Genomic DNA, 24,950 nt, shown 5'->3' with positions numbered 1-24,950 from the left:
ATGGTCTGTGCTGTGTCCTCCATCTAAAGCAGTCCTGTCTCCCTCCTTTGCCCCCCTCTCTTCAGCAAACTTCTTGTCTTTCAGAGCCCACATCTGTTTTCCCTTAGATCCTGTGATTCCATCCTTGTGCATGCATCTATGTGAAGCACTCACGGACACCTTTCCCTTGTACACCTACTGGCACTTAGCAGGGGCTCAGTCAATATACAGTGGCACCCCACTCTGCCACTCTTGCCTGGAAAATCCCATGGACGGAGGAGCCTGGTGGGCCGCAGTCTATGGGGTCGCTAAGAGTTGGACACGACTGAGTGACTTCACTTTCACTTTTCTCTTTCATGCATTGGAGAAGGAAATGGCAACCCACTCCACTGTGGTTGCCTGGAGAATCCCAGGGACGGGGGAGCCTCATGGGCTGCTGTCTATGGGGTCACAAAGAGTCGGACATGACTGAAGCGACTTAGCAGCAGCAGCAGCAGTAAATATATGAGCATAAGAAGATCAACCAAAATGAAAAGAATGATTTATGAAAAATATGTTCATTGCAACTGTAAAATTTAGAAACTTTTAAAAGGTTACTTGCATTCACTTAGATGATCTTAGGCATTATGGCACAAATGCAGGGACACTTTCTTTTACTGTTTTTCCTGCCATGTCTATTAAATTTCTGGTTTTTGTGTTTCTCATTATAGTTCAGACTTCTCCTGATTCACAAACTGAAACAGATATTGTCACAAAGAAGGACAATAAAAAGGAGTGGTGGAAGAGAAAGCCGGGTGAAGTTAGCGTAAAGGAGCCATGGGAAGATGAAGTGGATGATCTGGTTGCCTGGACCAACTCCCTTGATATAGATGCTTTGGAAGATTAAGCTCCAGGATTTAAAAAATGAACAAGTTCAACCACAGCTCAGCTTCATGGAGCAACTCTGGAAGACTCTCACAGATTTTCAAATTTGTCTTATCCTCTCACTGCAAGAACAAATTAGAAATAAAAGTGTGAATCAGTGAATATGTTGTTTTGGATTTTTTTGAGCTCTCTTTCATTGTTTGACCCCAAGTTAGTCAAGCAGCAGTATTCATTATGGTTTCACAATTAGTGGTATTATATCCAGAGTTGTTAGACACACATTTTTGCTGGCAGGAGTTGGATCGGGAAGAGGCTAGTATTGGAGAGGAGCACTCAGGAGCTTCAGAGGCTGGACATTAGCCCAAGTAGAGGATCCATGGGCTCAGATGGTAAAGAATTTGCCTGAAGTGTTGGAGACCTAGGTCCAATCCCTGGGTTGGGAAGATCCCCTGGAGAAGGGAATGGCTACCCACTTCAGTATTCTTGCCTGGGGAATTCCATGGACAGAGAAGCCTAGTGAGCTACAGAGAAGTCCATGGGTTGCAAGGAGCCTGACATGACTGAGTAACGAACACACACACACACACACACACACACACACACACACACACACATACACACACAGGATCTATACATTTATCTCCATCTGCCTGATTTAGCCCACTTCCAAGGCCAGGGGCAGCGGCCAGGAAGAGCTACCCAACGCCTGAGGCCAGGGGCAGTGGCCAGGAGGAGCAATACCACGTCCGAGGAGTGGTGGCTGCACGGGCACAGGAGGGCCTAGAGGAGCTATTCCACGTTCAAGCTCAGGAGGGGCGGCAGTGAGGAGATACCCTTTGTCCAAGGTAAGGAGCAGGGGCTGTACTTTGCTGGAGCAGCCGTGAAGAGATACCCCACGTCCAAATTAAGAGAAACCCAAGTAAGACGGTAGGTGTTGCAAGAGGGCACCAGAGGGCAGACACACTGAAACCATACACAGAAAACTAGTCAATCTGATCACATGGACCACAGCCTTGTCTGACTCAATGAAACCAAGCAATGCCCTGTGGGGGCACCCATGATAGGCGGGTCATGGTGGAGAGATCTGACGGAATGTGGTCCACTGGAGAAGGGAATGGCAAGCCACTTCAGTATTCTTGCCTTGAGAACCCCATGAACAGTATGAAAAGGCAAAATGATAGGATACTGAAAGAGGAACTCCCCAGGTCGGCAGGTGCCCAATATGCTACTGGAGATCAGTGGAGAAATAACTCCAGAAAGAATGAAGGGATGGAGCCAAAGCAAAAACAGTACCCAGTTGTGGATGTGACTGGTGATAGAAGCAAGGTCCGATGCTGTAAAGAGCAATATTGCATAGGAACCTGAAATGTCAGGTCCATGAATCAAGGCAAATTGGAAGTGGTCAAACAGGAGATGGCAAGAGTCAACATTGACATTATAGGAATCAGCAAACTAAAATGGACTGGAATGGGTGAATTTAACTCAGATGACCATTATATCTACTACTGCAGGCAGGAATCCCTCAGAAGAAATGGAGTAGCCATCATGGTCAACAAAACAGTCCGAAATGCAGTACTTGGATGCAATCTTAAAAAATGACAGAATGATCTCAGTTCGTTTCCAAGGCAAATCATTCAAAATCACAGTTATCCAAGTCTATGCCCCAACCAGTAATGCTGAAGAAACTGAAGTTGAATGGTTCTATGAAGACCTACAAGACCTTTTAGAACTAACAGCCACAAAAGATGTCATTTTCATGATAGGGGGCTGGAATGCAAAAGTAGAAAGTAAGAAACACCTGGAGTAACAGGCAAATTTGGCCTTGGAATACAGAATGAAGCAGGGCAAAGACTAATAGAGTTTTGCCAAGAAAATGCACTGGTCATAGCAAACACTCTCTTCCAACAACACAAGAGAAGACTCTACACATGGACATCACCAGATGGTCAACACCAAAATCAGATTGATCATATTCTTTGCAGCCAAAGATGGAGAAGCTCTATACAGTCAACAAAAACAAGACCAGGAGCTGACTGTGGCTCAGATCGTGAACTCCTTATCGCCAAATTCAGACTGAAATTGAAGAAAGTAGGGAAAACCACTAGACCATTCAGGTATGACCTAAATCAAATCCCTTATGATTATACAGTGGAAGTGAGAAATAGATTTAAGGGACTAAATCTGACAGATAGAGTGCCTGATGAACTATGGATGGAAGTTCGTGACATTGTACAGGAGACAGGGATCAAGACCATCCTCATGGAACATTAATGCAAAAAAGCAAAATGGCTGTCTGGGGAGGCCTTACAAATAGCTGTGAAAAGAAGAGAGGGGAAAAGCAAAGGAGAAAAGGAAAGATATAAGCATCTGAATGCAGAGTTCCAAAGAATAGCAAGAAGAGATAAGAAAGCCTTCTTCAGCGATCAATGCAAAGAAATAGAGGAAAAGAACAGAATGGGAAAGACTAGAGATCTCTTCAAGAAAATGAGAGATACCAAGGGAACATTTCATGCAAAGATGGGCTCGATAAAGGACAGAAATGATACGGACCTAACAGAAGCAGAAGATATTAAGAAGCGATGGCAAGAATACACAGAAGAACTGTACAAAAAAGATCTTCACGACCAAAATAATCACGATGGTGTGATCACTCACCTAGAGCCAGACATCCTGGAATGTGAAGTCAAGTGGGCCTTAGAAAGCATCACTACGAAAAAAGCTAGTGGAGGTGATGGAATTCCAGTAGAGCTATTTCAAATCCTGAAACATGATGCTGTGAAAGTGCTGCACTCAATATGCCAGCAAATTTGGAAAACTCAGCAGTGGCCCCAGGACTGGATCAGGTCAGTTTTCATTCCAATCCCAAAGAAAGGCAATGCCAAAGAATGTTCAAACTACCACACAATTGCATTCATCTCACTTGCTAGGAAAGTAATGCTCAAAATTCTCCAAGCCAGGCTTCAGCAATATGTGAACCATGAACTTCCAGATGTTCAAGCTGGATTTAGAAAAGTCAGAGGAACCAGAGATCAAATTGCCAACATCTGCTGCATCATGGAAAAAGCAAGAGAGTTCCAGAAAAACATCTATTTCTGCTTTATTGACTATGCCAAAGCCTTTGACTGTGTGGATCACAATAAACTGTGGAAAATTCTGAAAGAGATGGGAATACCAGACCACCTTACCTGCCTCTTGAGAAATCTGTATGCAGGTCAGGAAGCAACAGTTAGAATTGGACATGGAACAACAGACTGGTTGCGAAAAGGAGTACATTAAGGTTGTATATTGTCACCCTGCTTATTTAACTTCTATGCAGAGTACATCATGAGAAACTCCTGGCTGGAAGAAGCACAAGCTGGAATCAAGATTGCCAGGAGAAATATCAATAACCTCAGATATTGAGATGACACCACCCTTATGGCAGAAAGTGAAGAGGAACTAAGAAGCCTCTTGATGAAAGTGAAAGTGGAGAGTGGAGAAGTTGGCTTAAAGCTCAACATTCAGAAAATGAAGATAATGGCATCTGGTCCCATCACTTCATGGGAAATTGATGGAGAAACAGTAGAAACAGTGTCAGACTTTATTTTTTGGGGCTCCAAAATCACTGCAGATTGTGACTGCAGCCATGAAATTAAAAGACTACTCCTTGGAAGAAAAGTTATGACCAACCTAGATAGTATGTTCAAAAGCAGAGACATTACTTTGCTGACTAAGGTCCATCTAGTCAAGGCCATGGTTTTTCCAGTGGTTATGTATGGATGTGAGAGTTGGACAGTGAAGGAGGCTGAGTGCCAAAGAATTGATGCTTTTGAACTGTGGTTTTGGAGAACACTCTTGAGAGTCCTTTGGACTGCAAGGAGATCCAACCAGTCCATTCTGAAGGAGATCAGCCCTGGGATTTCTTTGGAAGGAATTATGCCAAAGCTGAAACTCCAGTACTTTGGCCACCTCATGCGAAGAGTTGACTCATTGGAAAAGACTCTGACGCTGGGTGGGATTGGGGGCAGGAGGAGAAGGGGACGACAGAGGATGAGATGGCTGGATGGCATCACCGACTCGATGGATGTGAGTCTAAGTGAACTCCAGGAGATGGTGATGGACAGGGAGGCCTGGCGTGCTGCGATTCATGGTGTCACCAAGAGTCGGACATGACTGAGTGACTGAACTGAACTGAACTGCCTGGTTTAGCATCTTATTTCCTCCATATTCAAGGGACAGGATGTCATCTGTCCAGTTCACCAGTGTTCCTGTTCTATTTTCTCCTAGAGGACATGCTTTATTTTCTCTTTGACCTTAACTAACCATCCCCTTATAGTCTCATCTTTATTCTTCCCCTTCTTTTTTTTTTATGCTGTTACCCCAACCTGAAAATACACTGAAATCTCTCCTAAACTACATCTCCACCTCTGACCCTGCATTTTCACTTCCCTCAATACTATATCATTCATATTTTCTCAGATTTATTGATAGTAATCTGTCACAGACTCTCTATTTCTTTATGTTTGCATGCAATGCACAATAAAATCTCTCTTATGCTAGGTTAAAATTCACTATGATCACCAAAAACTTCCATATTTCCCAAATTCAATGCCTTATCTTACCAGGCCTCTAGGCTATATTGGATATTATTGATCACTTTTCTCTCTGTGTGTTTTTTAATGTTTATGTGTTAAGTGCTAAATCACTTTAGTCATGTCCAACTCTTTGCAACCCTGTGGACTGTAGCCCACCAGGCTCCTCTGTTCATGGGATTTTCCAGGCAAAAATACTGGAGTAGGTTGCCATTTCCTCCTCCAGGGGATCTTCCCGACCCTGGAATTGAACCTATGTGTCTCATGTGTTCTGCATCAGGAGGCAGGTTCTTTACCGCTAGCGCCACCTATGAAACCCTTGTTTCAGCCTTGCTTTAAAAAGAGAGTTTGTAGCTTACCTACTTACACAACACAGTTTGTAGCTTACCTACTTACACAACACCACAAATTGTGTGTCTTCTATATACCCACCTATCTATCTGTCTATCCATCCATCTATCCTGCCTTGGATCTAGGTTTTAAATAGGTCTCTCCCTTATTTCTAGAGAAACTGATTTTAGTTGCTATGAAAAAAGACAAAAGCTCTGTCTACGTACTTTGATGTCTGGGCACTTCCCTAGCTAGTAGGTATTTCCTAGTCTACCTGTTCATAAAATAAGTCCTCAACAGGTTGTAGTGCTGGATTTTGTTATCCTCCCCAACCAGAACCAAACAATTCCAGCAGCTGTCTCAGATTTCTCCTCATTTTATCAGTGCTAAAGTACAGTCAGAGCCAAATTCACAACCCCCATCCAGCTCCATAGCAATTACAGTTCTTTCTCCATCTAGTAAAAGAGCCACAAGTGCATGGCCTACCCCATACCTCAGTGAAACTACAGAATGTAGCTCAAAGGTGCAATTTTGCTGATGGTCACAATAACAGAGGCTGGGCGTCTGACTCTCTGGTAGTTCTCTAGGAGGATAAACATGTGAATTGTCAACAGATAAACAGCAGTCACCAAGCAGTCCTGGACAGGGCAGTCAATCAAAAATATTTTATTGATACCAGCTGTCTCATAATGTATTTTATCCTATTTCTAATCTTTTCTTTAGGGCAAAGTAGTTGCATTTGTTACTTTCCTTTCCTGCAACCAGGAGACCTGGGGCTGAAAATGGGTGGTGGGGGCAAGTGGGGATAGAACAAGTTTTTGTAACAGATACTTTAGTTAGTAGAACAGGATAGTTAACTTAGTTACCTTCACTGACCATTCATTCTGGGTCTTCAATATGTATTTCCCTTCTGCTCCTAGCTCTTGGTGGAAGGTTCTTTTGGGCTGTAGCCCAGTGCTGCTCTCTACACATTTTTCTTGAACATCTTGCCACTATGAGTTGCCCCACCCATGTGTATTCTTATTCTCTGACTTTTTTCTACCTGCCTTAAAAGCCCTTTGCTTTAACTTTCCAGTGTACCTGAAACTCAATAAGCCCAACTTAAACTCATTTCCTCCTCTTCATCCCACCTCTAGCAGTCTACCTCCTGCCTCTTATGCTTCTTTTTTTAGTTAAGTACTAACCACAAGATAAAAACTTGGGGATTACTATGGACTTCACTCTTTCATTTATGGCTTGTTGATCCCCAAGACTTAGCATATTGTCCATTCAATGTCTTAAACCCACGTTCTCATTCCTGTCCTCACCATCACTGCATATTTTGAAGCCCTTTTCATCCATAGATGAGGTTATACTTTTTTTTGATGACATCATTCACCTACCTAAAATTCTTCAGAGAACCTCTTGCCTGAAAGATAAGGTCCATATCACATGTGCATCATGTCAGCCCTCACCCACCCTCTTCATCCTCATCCACCGCATCCTCATTCCCCACCTTGTGCCTGAACTCTCTGCTTTCCCACATGTAACATGCTCTTTCCTGTTTCCCTGCCTCTGCTTATGCTATTTTCTCTTCCCATAATGCCTTTTCCCGCTCACTTGATCAACTCCTCTTCATCCCCTGAAACTCATTCAGGTATCGTCTCCACAAAATCTTCTTTGCACACCACATACCCAGCCCAGACTCTCCATAGAGTGTGTGTAGGTGTGTGCAGTTATATCGTTGTATGTCTGCCCATCTGACTCTCCCACTAAATCTTCAAAGTATAAGCTAACCAGACAGAAATCCACTTTAGGAAATCTCATCATGTAGGACCCGCATTCCAACAGCTGCCACAATTCTTTCCACCTCAAACAAAAGCTGCTGTTTCAGAGAAAGAAAAATATCATATGATAGCACTTATAGGTGAAATCTTAAAAAAAAAAAAAGGTACAAATTAACCTATTAAAAAAAACAGAAGTAGAGTCACAGACGTAGAAAACAAGGTTACCGAAGGGGGAAAGTGAGGAGAGTGATAATTTGGGAGATTGGGGCTGACATACACACACCTCTATATATAATAGAGATAACTATCAGGGCCTACTGTTTAGCACAGGGAACTTTACTTAGTACTCTGTAGTGACCTATACTGGAACGGAATCTTAAAAAGTGGATATAAAGCAAATAGCTAAATATGTAAATGGGGCTTTTCAAAACAATAAAAAAAACTACTATTTCATTGGGGGCCTCCCTGATAGCTCAGTTGGTAAAGAATCTACCTGCAATGCATTGTCTTAGAATCTGCTAAAAAGTAAATTTGGAAAACTCAAGTGATGAAAAGGGAAGTTTTCATTAACAAGCAGGAATATCTAAACAAAGTTGATTCTGAAAATAGATGTTTAAAAAAACAGAAACAGCTTCAGTGAGGTATGATTGACATACAATTAATTGAACTATTTAAAGTATTGCAGCTTGAAACGTTTTGTTTATGATACAGCCATGTAATCATCACTACCATCAAGATTGTAAACATATCTGTCACTCCCAAAACCTTACTCCTGCCTGTTTGTAATGTCTCTCTTCTGCCTCAGCACTTCCTGCCCTTCACTCTCATTCCCAGACCCTCCCTGATCTACTTTCTGTCCTTATAGATTAGTGTGAATTTTCCAGAGTTTTATAATGGAATCATACTGTAAGTACTTGTTTTGTCTAGCTTCTTTCACTCAGCACAATTATTTTGAGATTGAGTCATGCTTTGTGTATATCAGTCATCTTTAGTGCTAAGTAGTATTCCACTCTATAGAAATACTGCAGCTTGTTTATCCGTTCGCCTGTTGATGGGTATTTGAGTTGTTTTAAACTGGAAACTGTTACAAATATAAAAGTTGCTGTGGTAGATTCACCCTAAGATGACACAGTGAGTCGTGCTCTTGTAGAATCCCTTCTCCTTGAGGGTAAACAGAACCTGTAACTTTTTCCAGCCAATAGAATATGACAAAGGTAATTGGATACTCACTTCTGCCAATTATGTTTTGTTATATAAGACTCCATCTTAGCAGATTGGAGAGAGATTTTCCTGCTGGCTTTCAGGAAGTAAGCTGTCATGGTATAAGAAGCTCACATGGCCAGGAACTGCTCATGGCTTCTAGGAGCTAAGAATAGCTCCTGGGTGACATCCAGCAATGAAATAGTGACCTTGGACCTACAACCACAAGGAATTGAATCTGTCACCATGTGAGGTGGAAAAAACCTGAATTCCAGAAAGGAGTGTAGCATGGCCAATACCTTGGACGCAGTTAAGAGATCCTAAGCATCCTAAACTGAAAGTGAAAGTGAAGTCGCTCAGTAGTGTCCGACTCTGCGACCCCGTGGACTGTAGCCCACCAGGCTCCTCTGCCCATGGGATTTTCCAGGCAAGAATACTGGAGTGGGTTGCCATTTCCTTCTCCAGGGGGTGTTCCCAACCCAGGGATTGAACCCGGGTCTCCTGCATTGCAGACAGACATTTTACCGTCTGAGCCACCAGGGAAGCCCAAGCATCCTAAGCATCCTACTAATCCATGACTGGACTCCTGACCCATGGAAACTGTGAGATAATGAGTATATGTGTTTTTTCAGCTGCTAAAATTTGGGGAAATTTGTCATGCAGAAATAGAAGATTAAAACAGCTGATAGAAACACTTATGTAAACATTCTTGAATGGACACATGCTTTATTTTCTCTTGGGCAAATACCTAGAATTGAAATGGCTGGATCATATGGTATTTACATTTTTTAAGAAATGGCCAACTATTTTTCGAAAGGATTTTGCTATTTCACTTTCCCATCAGCAGTGCATGAGAGTTCTAGTTCCTCTACTTCCTGGCCAACACTTGGTATGTTCAGTCTTTCAAATGTGAGTCATTTCAAAAGGTGTGTATTGGTATATCATTGTTGTTTATATTTACGTTTCCCTGAAGACTGTGATGATAAGCATCATGTGCTTATTTGCCATCCTTTTATCTTCTCTGATGAAGTATCTGTTCAAATCTTTTATCCACTTTTTATTGTTTTTTTCCCTGTTATTAAGTTTTGAGGGTTCTTTATTTTTTCTGGATTCAAGTCGTTTATCAGATAAATGACTTACAGATTTGTAATTTACAGAAAAGTATCATGGGGTCGTAAAGAGTCAGACACGACTGAGCAACTGAACTGAACTGAACTGAACTAGTCTGCCACTTGATTTTTCATTGTCTTAACAGAATCTTCAAGGAGCAGAAGTTTTAATTTTGATAAAGTCCTACATATGTTTTGTATTGTGTATTGTATCTGAAAAACTCTTGCCTAACCCAAGGTAACAAGATTTTCTCTTTATTTCCTGTAGAAATTTTACATCTTTAGGTTCTACATTTAGGTTCTATGATGCGTTTTGAGCTGTATATGGTACAAGAAATGGATCAAAATTATGTGTGTGTTCCTTCCTTTCCCTCCCTACCTCCTTTCCTTCCTTCCTCCATTCCGCCCTTTCTTCCTTCTCCATTTGTTAAAAACACTATCTCTTCTCAACTGAATTATTGTAGGATCTTTGTCAGAAAGCAGTTATCCATACATGTATGGGTCTATTTCTAGACTCTGTGATCCACTGACCTGTGTGTCTTTACATCAATACCATATTGCCTTGATTATACTATTATTTTAATTTCTTGTTGTAAAATAATATTAGCCCTCTAGTTTTGTTAGTTTATTTCAAAATTGTTTTGGCTGTTCTATATTCTTTATATCTCTATAAGAAATATAGAAATAATTTCTACATTATCTTAGAAGCCTATCAATTTCTACAAAAAAAAAGTCATGTGAAGATTTTTATTGGGATTGCAGTGAACTATGGGTCAATTTGGAAAGAATTGACATATTAATGATATTGGGTCTTCTCACTTGTGAATTCTCCTTTATTTGGATCTTCTGTAATATCTCTTAAAATTCTTTTTAATTATCAGTTGTCCATGTGTAGAATATGGAAGTTAGATTTTGTCTGATGATATTCCTATGTCTATTGGGCTTCCCAGGTGGCACTAGTGGTAAAGAACCCATTTGCCAGTGTAGGAGATGCAAAGACATGTGGGCTTGATCCCTGGGTTGGGAAGATCCCCTGGAGGAGGGCATGGGAACCCACTCCAGTATTCCAGCCTGGAGAATCCCATGGAAAGAGGAGTGTGGCAGGCTACAGTATATAGCATCACAAAGAGTGACTTAGCGTTAGCATTGAGATAAAAATATGATTTTTTTAGATTATTAACATGGTAAAGTACATTGACTTATTGTTTAAAATATTAAACCAACTTTGCATTCCCAGGGTAAACTTCACTTGATCATGGTATGTTATCCTTTTGTATGTTGTTAATTTGATTTGCTATCATATTGTTTAGAATTTTTATATCTATGTTCATGAGGAAAATCAACTATCAGTTCAGTTTAGTCACTCAGTCATGTCCGACACTTTGAGACCCCATGAATCGCAGCACGCCAGGGCTCCTTGTCCATCATCAACTCCTGGAGTTCACCCAAACTCACGTCCATGGAGTCGGTGATGCCATCCAGCCATCTCATCCTCTGTCATCCCCTTCTCCTCCTGCCTCCAATCCCTCCCAGCATCAGAGTCTTTTCCAATGAGTCAACTCTTCGCATGAGGTGGCCAAAGTACTGGAGTTTCAGCTTCAGCATCAGTCCTTCCAATGAACACCCAGGACTGATCTCTTTCAGGATGGACTGGTTGGATCTCCTTGCAGTCCAAGGGACTCTCAAGAGTCTTCTCCAACACCACAGTTCAAACGCATCAATTCTTCAGTGCTCAGCCTTCTTCACAGTCTAACTTTCAATCCATACATGACCACTGGAAAAACCATAGCCTTAACTAGACAGACCTTTGTTGGCAAAGTAAAGTCTCTACTTTTGAATATGCTCTCTAGGTTGGTCATAACTTTCCTTCCAAGGAGTAAGCATCTTTTAATTTCATGGCTGCAGTCACCATCTGCAGTGATTTTGGAGTCCAAAAAAAATAAAATCTGACACTGTTTCCACTGTTTCCCCAACTATTTCCCATGAAGTGATGGGACCAGATGACATGATCTTCGTTTTCTGAATGCTGACCTTTAAGCCAACTTTTTCACTCTCCTTTCACTTTCATCAAGAGGCTTTTAATTCCTCTTCACTTTCTGCCATAAGTGTGGTGTCATCTGCATATCTGAGGTTATTGATATTTCTCCTGGCAATCTTGATTCCAGCTTGTGCTTCTTCCAGCCCAGCATTTCGCATGATGTACTCTGCATATAAGTTAAATAAGCAGGGTGACTGTATCCAGCCTTGATGTACTCCTTTTCCTATTTGGAACCAGTCTGTTGTTCCATGTCCTGTTCTAACTGTTGCTTCCTGACCTCCATATAGGCTTCTCAAGAGCCAGGTCAGGTGGTCTGGTATTCCCATCTCTTTCAGAATTTTCCACAGTTTATTGTGATCCACACAGTCAAAAGCTTTGGCATAGTCAATAAAGCAGAAATAGAAGTTTTTCTGGAACTCTCTTGCTTTTCCAATGATCCAGCAAATGTTGGCAATTTGATCTCTGGTTCTTTTGCCTTTTCTAAAACCAGCTTGAACATCTGGAAGTTCACGGTTCAAGTATTGCTGAAGGCTGGCTTGGAGAATTTTGAGCATTACTTTACTAGTGTGGCTCAGAGGTTAAAGCGTCTGCCTGGAATGTGGGAGACTTGAGTTTGATCCCTGGGTTGTGAAGATCCCCTGGAGAAGGAAATGGCAACCCACTCCAGTAATCTTGCCTGGAGAATCCCGTGGAGGGAGGAGCCTGGTAGGCTACAGTCCATGGTATCGCAAAGATTCAGACACGACTGAGCAGCTTCACTTCACTTCACTTCACTTTACTAGTGTGTGAGATGAGTGCAATTGTGTGGTAGTTTGAGCTTTCTTTGGCATTGCTTTTCTTTGGGATTGGAATGGAAATTTACCTTTTCCAGTCCTGTGGCTACTGCTGAGTTTTCCAGATTTGCTGGCATATTGAGTGCAACACTTTCACAGCATCATCTTCCAGGATTTGAAATAGCTCAACTGGTATTCCATCACCTCCACTAGCTTTGTTCGTAGTGGTGCTTCCTAAGGCCGACTTAACTTCACATTCCAGGATGTTTGGCTCTAGGTGAGTGATGACACCGTCGTTGTTATCTTGGTCGTGAAGATCTTTTTTCTTTTCTTTTTGTACAGTTCTGTGTACTCTTGCCACCTCTTCTTAATATCTTGTGCTTCTGTTAGGTCCATACCATTTTTGTCCTTTATCGAGCCCATCTTTGTATGAAATGTTCCCTTGGTATCTCTAATTTTCTTGAAGAGATCTCTGCTGCTGCTGCTGCTGTTAAGTCGCTTCAGTCATGTCTGACTCTGTCTCTAGTCTTTCCCATTCTGTTGTTTTCCTCTATTTCTTTGCAATGATCACTGAGGAAGGCTTTCTTATCTCTCCTTGCTATTCTTTGGAATTCTGCATTCAGATGCTTATCTTTCCTTTTCTCCTTTGCTTTTTGCTTCCCTTCTTTTCACAGCTATTTATAAGGCCTCCCAGGCAGCCATTTTGCTTTTTTGCATTTCTTTTCTATGGGGATGGTCTTGATCCCTGTCTCCTGTACAATGTCACGAACCTCATTCCATAGTTCATCAGGCAGTCTATCTATCAGATTTAGTCCCTTAAATCTATTTCTCACTTCTAGTGTGTAATCATAAGGAATTTGATTGAGGTCATACTTGAATGATCTAGTGGTTTTCCTTACTTTCTTCAATTTCAGTCTGAATTTGGCAATAAGGAGTTCATGATCTGAGCCACAGTCAGCTCCTGGTCTTGTTTTTGTTGACTGTATAGAGCTTCTCCATCTTTGGCTGCAAAGAACATAATCAATCTGATTTCGGTGTTGACTATCTGGTGATGTCCATGTGTAGAGTCTTCTCTTGTGTTGTTGGAAGAGGGTGTTTGCAATGACCAGTGTATTCTCTTGGAAAAACTCTATTAGCCTTTGCCCTGCTTCATTCCGTATACCAAGGCCAAATTTGCCTGTTACTGCAGGTGTTTCTTGACTTCCTACTTTTGCATTCCAGCCCCCTATCATGAAAATGACATCTTTTGGGGGTGTTAGTTCTAAAAGGCCTTGTGGGTCTTCATAGAACCATTCAAGTTCAGCTTCTTCAGCATTACTGGTTGGGGCATAGGCTTTGATTACTGCGATATTGAATGGTTTGCCTTGGAAACGAACAGAGATCATTCTGTCGTTTTTGAGATTGCATCCAAGTACTGCATTTCGGACTCTTGTTGACCATGATGGCTATTCCATTTCTTCTAACGGATTCCTGCCCACAGTAGTAGATATAATGGTCATCTGAGTTAAATTAACCCATTCCAGTCCATTTTAGTTCGCTGATTCCTAGAATGTTGACATTCAGTCTTGCCAGCTCCTGTTTGACTACTTCCAATTTGCCTTGATTCATGGACATAACATTCCAGGTTCCTATGCAATAATGCTCTTTACAGCATCCGACCTTGCTTCTATCACCAGTCACATCCACAGCTGGGTATTCTTTTTGCTTTTTTCCATCCCTTCATTCTTTCTGGAGTTATTTCTCCACTGATCTCCAATAGCATATTGGGCACCTAATGACCTGGGGAGTTCCTCTTTCAGTATCCTGTCATTTTGCCTTTTCGTACTGTTCATGGGGTTCTCAAGGCAAGAATGCTGAAGTGGTTCGCCATTCCCTTCTCCAGTGGACCACATTCTGTCAGACCTTTCCACCATGACCCGCCCGTCTTGGGTGGACCCACAGGGCATGGCTTAGTTTCATTGAGTTAGACAAGGCTGTGGTCAATGTGATCAGATTGGCTAGTTTTCTGTGATTATGGTTTCAGTGTGCCTGCCCTCTGGTGCCCTCTTGTAACACCTACCGTCTTACTTGGGTTTCTCTTACCTTGGACGTGGGGTATCTCTTCACATCTGCTCCAGCAAAATGCAGCCCCTGCTCCTTACCTTGGACAAGGGGTATCTCCTCACTGCTGCCCGTCCTGACCTTGAATGTGGAGTAGCTCCTCTTGGCCCTTCTACGCCCGCGCAGCCACTGCTCCTTGGATTGGGGTTACTCCTCATGTCCCTGGTGGCTTTCCTGGTGGCTCAGATGGTAAAGTGTCTGCCTACAATGAGGGAGACCCGGGTTCAATCCCTGGGTCAGGAATATTTCCTAGGGAAGGGAATGGCAACCCACTCCAGTATTCTTGCCTTCCCCCTCTGCCCCGCAAAAGAGGGGCTCAGAGAAAATCAACTATAGTTTTCCTCCAATGTCTTTGTCTATGTTTGATATCAGAGTAGTGCTAGTCTCATAGAATGAATTGGGAAGAATTCCCTTCTTTTTAATTTTCTGGAAGAGTTTCTGCAGAATTCATGTTATTTCTTCTTTATGTTTCGTGTAATTCACCAGTGTAGCCATTTTGGCTTGGAGTTTTCTTTCTGGGATGTCATTTAATTACAATTAACTTTAAAAAATAGCTTTATGGCTATTTAGATTATCCATTTCTTTTTGAGTGACCTTTGTTAGTTTGCATCTTTCATGTAGCTTATCCATTCCATCAAAGGGGCCTAATTTTTTAGTATGAAGTAATTAATAATATTTCCTTATTTTCCTTTTGGAGAAGGAAATGGCAACCCACTCCAGTGTCCTTGCCTGGAGAATCCCATGGACAGGAGAGCCTGGTGGGCAGCCGTCTATGGGGTTACAGAGAGTCGGACACGACTCATTTAATATCTGTAAATTCTGTGGTTATGTGACTTATATATTCTCTTTTTTAATGGTGCTAAGTAGTTTGCTACATTGATTATCTCATAATTATCCATAATAATAAATAACTATTTTACAGCAGTTCTAGTAAGAGGGTATTATGGTACATACTATTTTCTAACTTTTTTTGGATCATAAGGTAATTCTTTTTAAAAATTAATTTTTATTGGAGTGTAGTTTCTCTACAATGTTGTGTTAGTTTCTGCTGTTCAGCAGAGTGAATCAGTTACATGTTTACACGTGTCCCATCATTTTTGAATTTCCTTCCCTTAAGGAAATGGCAACCCACTCCAGTATTCTTACCTGGAAAATCCAATGGACAGAGAAGCCTGGTAGGCTACCGTCCATGAGGTCGCAGAGAGTCGAGGACAGGACTGAGCGACTTCACTTTCACTTTCACTTTAGGTCACTACAGAGCATTGAATAGAGTTCCCTGCGCTATATAGTATGTTCTCATTATTTACCTATCTTATACATAGTATATATAGTGCATATGTCGATCCCAATTGCCCAGATTATCCCAACCCCACTCTTACCCCCACCCCCGCCTTTCTTATCACTATATCCAAGGCAGTGAGAACATTCCTTAACATATCAGAATGTTTTCATTACTTGGCTACAATTCTATTTATATTTTCTACTTTTAGATACAAATAGAAAAATACACTAAAAATACATCAAGGCCAAAGTAGAAATGTTTTTAAAAAATCTGAAGGAGAATATTTCCTATTATTTAACCTAAACAGTGCAGCATGGGATAGTACTTAGGAGCTCAGATTCCGGAGCCAGAATGCCTGGTGCTAGCTAGCCTTGGGACCTTGGGCAAGTATCTTGGTTTTCTCATCAGCCAGGGATGGATAATAATGGCATCTAGGTTCCTACCGTTGTTGAGAAGTCCTCATGCATTGATACATTAGTATTTGTAGAGTGCTCAGAACAGTGCCACCCTATAATAAGTGCTCTGGCAACCCACTGAAGTATTCTTGCCTGGGAAATCTCCTCCCACAGAGGAGTCTGGTGGGTAGCTGGGGTTACAAAGAGTTGAACACAACTTAGTGACTAAGCCACCATATAAATAAGAAAACATGAACTTTACTTGCTTCCACTTGATTGTTCTAATGAAGTATGAAAGTGAAAGTGAAGTCGCTGAGTCGTGTCTGACTCTTTGCAACCCTATGGACTGTAGCCTACCAGGCTCCTCTGTCCATGGGATTTTCCAGGCAATAGTCCTGGAGTGGATTGCCATTTCCTTCTCCAGGGGATCTTCCCAACCCAGGGATCGAACCTGGGTCTCCCTCATTGTAGACAGACGCTTTACTGTCTGAGCCACCAGGGAAGTCTAATAAAGTATGAAAGAAATCAAATCCAGAAAGCCTAAACTGAAGCCCATAAATCTATAGTTACATTAAATACTCCAGGTAATTCTGATGGAAGTGATCACAGGATGACACTTTGAGACCATGTAATTCCACAATTCATTTCAAACATGAGTAACAGGGCATGACAAGTGGTGTCAGCTGGTAATGTCACAGTATGTGATAAAGCCCCACAACCGAGTGTAGAACCTGACTTGGAGAGAGAAATCTGGTGTCCTCTTGAGGAGAGTGAAAAAGTTGGCTTAAAGCTCAACATTCAGAAAACTAAGATCATGGCATCCAGTCCTGTCACTTCATGGCAAATAGATGAGGAAACAGTGGAAACAGTGGCTGACTTTATTTTGGGGGCTCCAAAATCACTGCAGATGGTGATTGCAGCCATGAAATTTAAAGACACTTAGACTTCCCTGGTGGCTCAGAGAGTAAAGCATCTGTCTACAATGTGGGAGACCCGGGTTCGATCCCTGGGTTGGGAAGATCCCCTGGAGAAGGAAATGGCAATCCACTCCAGGACTATTGCCTGGAAAATCCCATGGACAGAGGAGCCTGGTAGGCTACAGTCCATGGGGTCGCAAAGAGTCAGACATAACTGAGCAACTTCACTTCACTACTCCTTGGAAGGAAAGTTATGACCAACCTAGACAGCATATTAAAAAGGAGAGACATTACTTTCCCAACAAAGGTCCATCTAATCAAGGCTATGGTTTTCCCAGTAGTCATGTGTGAATGTGAGAGTTGGACTATAAAGAAAGCTGAGTGCTGAAGAATTGATGCTTTTGAACTGTGGTTCTAGAGAAGACTCTTGAGAGTCCCTTGGGCTGCAAGGAAATCCAACCAGTCCACCCTAAAGGAGATCAGTCCTGAGTGTTCATTGGAAGGACTGATTCTGAAGCTGAAATTCCAATACTTTGGCCACCTGATGCAAAGAGCTGACTCATTTGAAAAGACCCTGATGCTGGGAAAGAATGAGAGCAAGAAGAGAAGGGGACGACAGAGGATGAGATGGTTGGACGGCATCACCAACTCAGTGGACATGAGTTTGAGTAAACTCCAGGAGTTGGTGATAGGCAAGGAGGCCTGGCGTGCTGTGGTCCATGGGGTCGCAAAGAGTCAGACACGACTAAGCGACTGAACTGAACTGAACGGATTCCCCCAGCCTCACCTGTGAATGGCCCAGGCACATTCAGGAAAGGGAGGAGAAAAGGAGCATGAAATTCTATTAATTCTATAATGTTTGGATTCATAAGCATACCTTGTTTTATTGTACTTTGCTTTATTACACTTTGCAATTTTTTTTTTTAAACAAATTGAAGGTTTGTGGCAACCCTGCTTCGTCAGGGTTAGTATATTTTAGTAACAATATTTTTTAAATCTCTGGGTGCTCTTTCTTTATTAAAATTTTTCTTCTTCTAGTTTTACTATAATTGTCATCCTGTTTAAGGTGTACAGCATAGTGACTTGACTTACATAGGTCATGAAATGATTAACATAATAAGTTTAGTGAACATCCATCATATCATACAGATACAAAATTAAAGAAATAGGTAAAAACTTTTCCCTGTGATGAGAACTCTTAGGATGTACTCTCTTAACAACTTTCATACGTAACATACAGTGTTATCTTTGCCATGTTGTACATTACATCCTCAGTATTTATTTATAACTGGAAATTTGTACCTTTGGGCTATCTTCATCCAGTTCCTCCTCCCCCCAATGCCCTTTCTCTGGTGGCCACAAATCTGGTCTCTTCTGAGAGTGTTTGTTTAGTATAACTGATTTATTCCACTATTTTAGTTCCTGGTACCCAGTATAGTGGTTCAGTATATCTATACATTTCAAAATAATTATCATAAGTTCATTTACCATGATAATATATTTTAAAATAAGTTATGTATAATGATTTTTTAAACATAATAATGTTTTAAAACATTGCACACTTAAGAGACCACAGTATAAACATAACTTTTATATGAACTGAGAAACCAAAAAATTCATATGACTCACTGCATTGCATTATTTGCTTTATAGCGGTGATCTGGAACCTGCCATATCTCTGAAATATGCCTCTATGTCATACTGTTTTTCAAATTTGCTTTAGTGTTTAGACTCCTCTTGCCCTCCAGGTGGCGCCAGTTAGCTGCTAGTTTATGTACTGGAGTCAAGGTGCACTGACATTTTTCCGGAAGCCAGGTATACAATCTTCTTCCCATTTCAAAGGTATGCAAAGCAGGCAAACATAATTTAAGAGTGAGAATATTTTGCTTTTCCTCCCTAGAAAGATGTTTACTCAGTACTCGGAAGGGCTTACTAAGAAGAAAGAAATCCAGAGCTTACAAATCATGTATACTGATAAAATCATAGAACCATCCTGGAGAAATCAGTCAGTTCTGACCAATACCTTCAGGCAGTACCACACAGATGAGAATGAGTACAAAGAGAACTAGAAAGCTCAGGGTTTTGTGTAATGACTTCCAGACACCAGTGCATTCACTGAGAGCTGCTTTACTTCCTACCTGAGGGAAGGAGGAGTTCTCCAAAGGCTGGCAGAGAGCCACAAGGCTTCAGGGCCTATCTCCCACCTAGATGGCCTCTGTCTCCTTGTTTCTAACTTATAGAACCTGGGTGACCCTAAAGAATAAATGCTCAGCAGCTTTGCCTGTGGAGGTGTCATGGGAGACCCTATCTTATACATCTCCATTTTTTGTTTCTTAACAAAAAGGATAAGGAGACTCAGCATTTAGTTGTTTGTTTGTTTGAGATGCAATTAAATTTAACCCACTATCTCCAGAGAATAAGATCTAAATCTTACCTAAATATTCAGTTCCAGGAGGAATAGTCAATATTCACCTTTCAGGAGGGAGTTCTTTTTGGCTTCTCTGAGTTCCAGATGCAAAAATATAAGCCCATTCCATAGTGGGTTTTCATCATAAAATTGGAGAACAGCTGGCTCTCATCTTCTGAACAATATCTCTTCATAGATGTTAAGGCTAATTTTAAGTGTTCCATACTCCGTACTCATCTACTATCTGTACTAAACAACTCCAGCCCCTTTTGTTTTTTGTCATGACCTGAATGTCCAAATCCTGCCTCAGACCCCTCATTCCCTCTTAAGTTCTAGAGAGCAGACCAGAATTCAAATGAAAAGTGTTCACTCTAATGACCAAGGATAATTCTATTTATGAGTTGAATTCTGTTTCAGCAAATATAATAACAACATCCAATCTGATCTCCTGAGACTTTTTTGCATGTCTCAACAACTAGCTCATGTTAACAATGCATTGTGGTGCTAAGTAACTTCAGTAACAATGCATTATTGATAGAGAAAAATGTTTCCTGTAGAGAAGAAAATCATATATAATAGATGTGTTCACAAGTTGTTATACATGTTGAGGTCAAACTACATAATTAAGGTATTGTTCTGCTTAAGTGTATGTATAATAATTAATGTCTAAAACCTTAGTCTATGTCATCATTGAGAGCTATTAATAAGATGTGTGTGTGTGTGTGTGTGTGTGTGTGTGTTAATCACTCAGTTGTGTCCGACTCCTTTGCGACCCCATAGACTGTGGCCTGCCAGGCTCCTCTGTCCCTGGAATTCTCCAGGCAAGAATACTAGAGTGGGTTGCCATTTCCTTTTCCAGGGGATCTTCCCATCCCAGGGGTCAAAACGGAGTCTCCTGAATCACAGGCAGATGCTTTACTGTCTGAGTTGCCAGGGAATCCCCTCGAGTGGTATTAATAAGATAGTACCACTCTAATGTCCAAAAATGTTCAAATTATAACTGATTTTTCACACTGTTTTACCACCAGAAGTAAGTTTCCCTTTGTTCGGATGCAAATAACCTAAAACCTAACAGAGGATTAAAGAAACAGAGTTCACTTTTCTCACAGAACAAGGAATTCTAAGGTTCAAAGTTGAAGCCAGTGGTCCAGCTAGTTGCGCAATGATGCCATCTAAGACCAAGCTTTTCCTATATTTCCACAGTGCTGTTTTTACAGTTTTGGAATTTGTCTTCATACTTTCTGTTTCATGATTACAAGATGGCTGCTATAGCTCAGACTTCTCCTCTGGCTTTAACAGAGAATGAAGGGAGGGGGAAAAGAAGGAGGAGTGATGCTGGCTGCTACCTCTGTTCCAGAGCAAAGGACTACCTCAAGATGACTTAGTGTCTTCAATGCTAGAAAATAAAACTGCTGGCAAATTTAACATCAGTTCGGTTTGTAATACAATTTATCCATACCTTCACTTTTTCATTCATGGTTGGTTCAGTAGGTAGTTTATAATATCCTTTGCCACATTTTAAAGTGCTTGAAATGATAAGGAAAGAAATGGTTGGTTCTATATTTCAAGTTGTATTTTTTATTTTTATATTTTTGTTCTTACAAAAGCGTTGACTCCCTTTGAAGCAAAGAAGAGACAGGCAATTGAGACTGCAGAAAGTCTAGGCATTTATATCTTGGTTAGGTAACCAAATATCCTGGGTGGCCTAGGACAAAGACTTTAAACATTTCATATAAAAGCAAGGATATAAAAAGAGTCCTAATATCAGATCTTCCTTGAAGTAATTTCTTCTCAGTCATAAAACAGCTTGGAAAGAAGGGATCATAGGATGATTAGGCCCATTCTGTATTTCAGAATTTGTAGGCTTCAGTGATGTCGACAGTCCACCAAAGTCTCATAAACTAGGGTATGCCTAGAACTTGGTGCACTCCAACACGCATAGCAGCAGTCAGGGGTGCGCAGACCCAGCCTGGCCCCAGAAAGAGATGGCTTAATGTCAGCATCCAGTATAAACTGCAGTCTAGAGTCGAAGAGACTTCGATGCGCCCAGGGAGAACAATGTACTCAAGGTCAAGAGAAACTTAGATAATTGTCTAACAACAGTATAAACTACAGTGTCCTGGAGCTGGGGGATTGATGGAGGAGTAGGGGAGGGTAGGATTCAGCATTTAAGACTTTGACATGCAGAACTGACTTCATTCTATAAATAAAAGCATTCTGAGACTTCAGTATCCAACCTCTCCAGCCTTGAGGCCTTCAGTTGATCGCTTCAGTGATCAAGTAAGTCCTATGCCATTGTTCTGTATTTTTAAAAAATCTGATTTGTACAAGGGAGAACCAGAAGAGCTCAAGAATTCTTCTTATCTTTAATTTGGAATTGAATATAATTTGGCCAAAAATTAAAAGAGAATCTTATCATAGAAAATCTAAAGAATGTTCAGACTCTCAAGACAGCTAAATGGACATGAACACTTACACAGAAGTAAACTCAAGGGATGTACTGTCTTGTTTTGACAGAGCATCTAAAAGATATCACTGGCAAAAATAAATAAGTAAATAAACATAACAACTTTAAAATAAAGGATTTGAGAATGGGAAAAAAGCTTGAATTTCATCGAAAATCTTAGGAAATTTAGATCAAAATAGATACAGTCTTTCAAATTCAATTTGTCTCCCAATTCCAATTTAAAAAGAGAGAAGTGAATTTAAAGAAAAATAAGAATTTCTGCACTTTAAAACAGCAGCTCATGATTTTGCCAAAATTAATTCCATTTGTCCTAAAATTGAATCATCAGTACCTATGGACCAGAGTTATCTACTTTTGCATACAGATGGTATCCCCATTATTTCTATCCTGATGTCTGCAAGGGTGTGATAGTTGATTTGTTGCTCACAAAAGGAAGGAATCAAATAGTGTATTAGTTAGCTTGTACTATATAAGAAACTACCTTAGAACTCTGTGGTTCAAAGCAGCAGCCGTTTTTCTCAGTTCACAATTCTTTATCTTAGCAGTTTGGGTTGAACGTAGCTTTTCATTTCTCCTGGTAGCACTGGGGCTCAGTCATGTGTTCCTGCAACAGCATCCAGCTTAGTTGAGGCCCGTCTGATTATTCATTTGGGCCCCAGTGTGGTGGGCCTTATCCAATCAGTTGAAGACCTGAATAGGTCGAAAGGGCGGACCACCCCGTGAGTAAGAGAATCATTCCTAGCCCCTGGGCTTCCCAGGGGCGCTAATGGTGAAGAACCCACTTGCCAAAGCAGGGGATGCAACAGACCCGGGTTCGATCCCTGGGTCGGGAAGATCCCCTGGAGAAGGGAACGGCACCCCGCTCCAGTGTTCCTGCCTGCAAAATCCCAGAGGACCCTGGCGGGCTATAGTCCATGGGGCTGCGAAGAGTTGGACACGACTGAAGCCACCGAGCGCTCCCACACACATGGACTTGAATTGAGATATCAGCTCTTCCTGGGTCCTGAGCCTGTTGGCCTTCAACTGGAACAAAACCATCAGCTCTCTTGGATTTTCTGCTTGCTCACTCACCCTGACAGCCTCCATAATCACATGAGGCAATTGCTCATAATGAGTGCATTTCTCTCTGCTGCTGCTGCTGTCACGTCAGTCGTGTCTGACTCTGTGCACTCCCATAGACGGCAGCCCACCAGGCTCCCCCATCCCTGGGGTTCTCCAGGCAAGAACACTGGAGTGGGTTGCCATTTCCTTCTCCAATGCATGCATGAAAGTGAAAAGTGAAAGTGAAAGTGAAGTCGTGTCCGACCCTCAGCAACCCCATGGACCGCAGCTTTCCAGGCTCCTCTGTCCATGGAATTTTCCAGGCAAGAGTACTGGAGTGGGGTGCCATTGCCTTCTCTGCATTTCTCTCTATGTATATCCTATTGGTTATTTCTCTAGAGAACCCTAATACACGTAAATATTCAAACTCATGTGCATAGTCATTCATTCAACAAATATATATTGAGTTAAGTGCTGGGGATAGTGATGAACTCTGCCCTCACTGAGCTTATAATTGAGAGTATAAATGAATAAATGGACATGGTGTGATGAGTGAAGTTTAAGCTGGGTTGGTGTTACAAGGACCCTTAACTGAGACTTCGGGAACTAAGCTAAAACTTCTCAGAGGAAATAACATCTAAGCTGAGCCCTGAAAAATTAGTGGAGTTAGCCAGGCAATGAGGAGGATTGTAGGAAATGGCATGGGCAGACAGAACAGTTTGTCTAGTAACCTGCATGACACAGGTAACAGGACACAACACCTGAGAAGACCTCAAAGTACTTAATTATCACTGTTTCTTAGAGTAGATGGGCAAGAGGCAACAAAAGTGAGACAAGAGAAAGAGACAGGGGTTGGGCCATGCCGGGGTCCAGCCCCGGTGGATCCAGGGTGATTCGAAGGTAGGGACGGAGTCGGCGTCTTTGGAAAAATACATATTTAATCACAGATATAGAGAGATTAGAAATGGATAGTGTAGTAGGAAGATTAGTGGAGAAAAAGAGGCTGAATAACTTGAATTACGTGGAATAGCATCCATGCTCCAGATGGGAATTCAGCCAGAAAAACGAGGGCAAGAAAGAAGCAACATGGGGGAATCAGTCTTTCCAGAAACTGATCCGATTTCTTTATTTTTGGGTTTGCTTATATACCTTTTGTTACACATAGGGATGAATACAGAGTCACGTGGGAGTCAGCAGTCCTGACCTTTATCAAAATCAGGTGCTTCACATAAATGTATAAAAAAGGTACATCATCTTCTGGCCATGAGTGAGACCTGCTGACATTTTATGATCCTTTCTTTCTGATAACCAAAAAACTTATTTCTTCCAAGGGTGTTTTTTCTTAAACCAGGAACCACCCTCCAAATAAAGTTGCATTCCTATAGGGTGAGGGTGTAGTGAGTTACAAATAAGAAAGGAATTTATTTAACCCAAGGTTAACATGATTAGTCTTAAAGGTTAATACTTATTTCTCCTATATGCTTAAAGGTTAATACTTATTTCTTCTATATGTTAGTTATATTCATTATAAGGGTAGGGAACATGGAGATTTAGCAGCAAACATCAGCCCAACAAATGAAAATCCTTTCACCAATGCTCCCCTTAAGATCTATTTAGTCTTAAGATATGATAAAGTTACATTTTTACATAGCAAGGACACAGTGATTTATAACAAAGTACAGTGATCTATTACAAAAGAGAAAATCCATTA

General features: G+C 41.3%; 1 protein-coding gene across 1 annotated transcript in view; it reads left to right on the top strand.

The window, feature by feature from the left end:
- UBE2U (ubiquitin conjugating enzyme E2 U) overlaps positions 1–865 on the top strand; it is a 77,895-nt gene extending 77,030 nt beyond the window's left edge. The window contains exon 10 of the mRNA XM_052637919.1: positions 690–865. Coding sequence (XP_052493879.1) covers positions 690–865 — 176 coding nt within the window. The remainder of the gene's footprint in view (positions 1–689) is intronic.
- Positions 866–24,950: the final 24,085 nt, after the last annotated feature.

Source organism: Budorcas taxicolor, chromosome 3 (genome assembly GCF_023091745.1).
Source record: "Budorcas taxicolor isolate Tak-1 chromosome 3, Takin1.1, whole genome shotgun sequence".
Taxonomy (NCBI): Eukaryota; Metazoa; Chordata; class Mammalia; order Artiodactyla; family Bovidae; genus Budorcas; species Budorcas taxicolor.
Note: the sequence above shows the minus strand (reverse complement) of the source record. Positions and strands in the feature narration are given on the sequence as shown.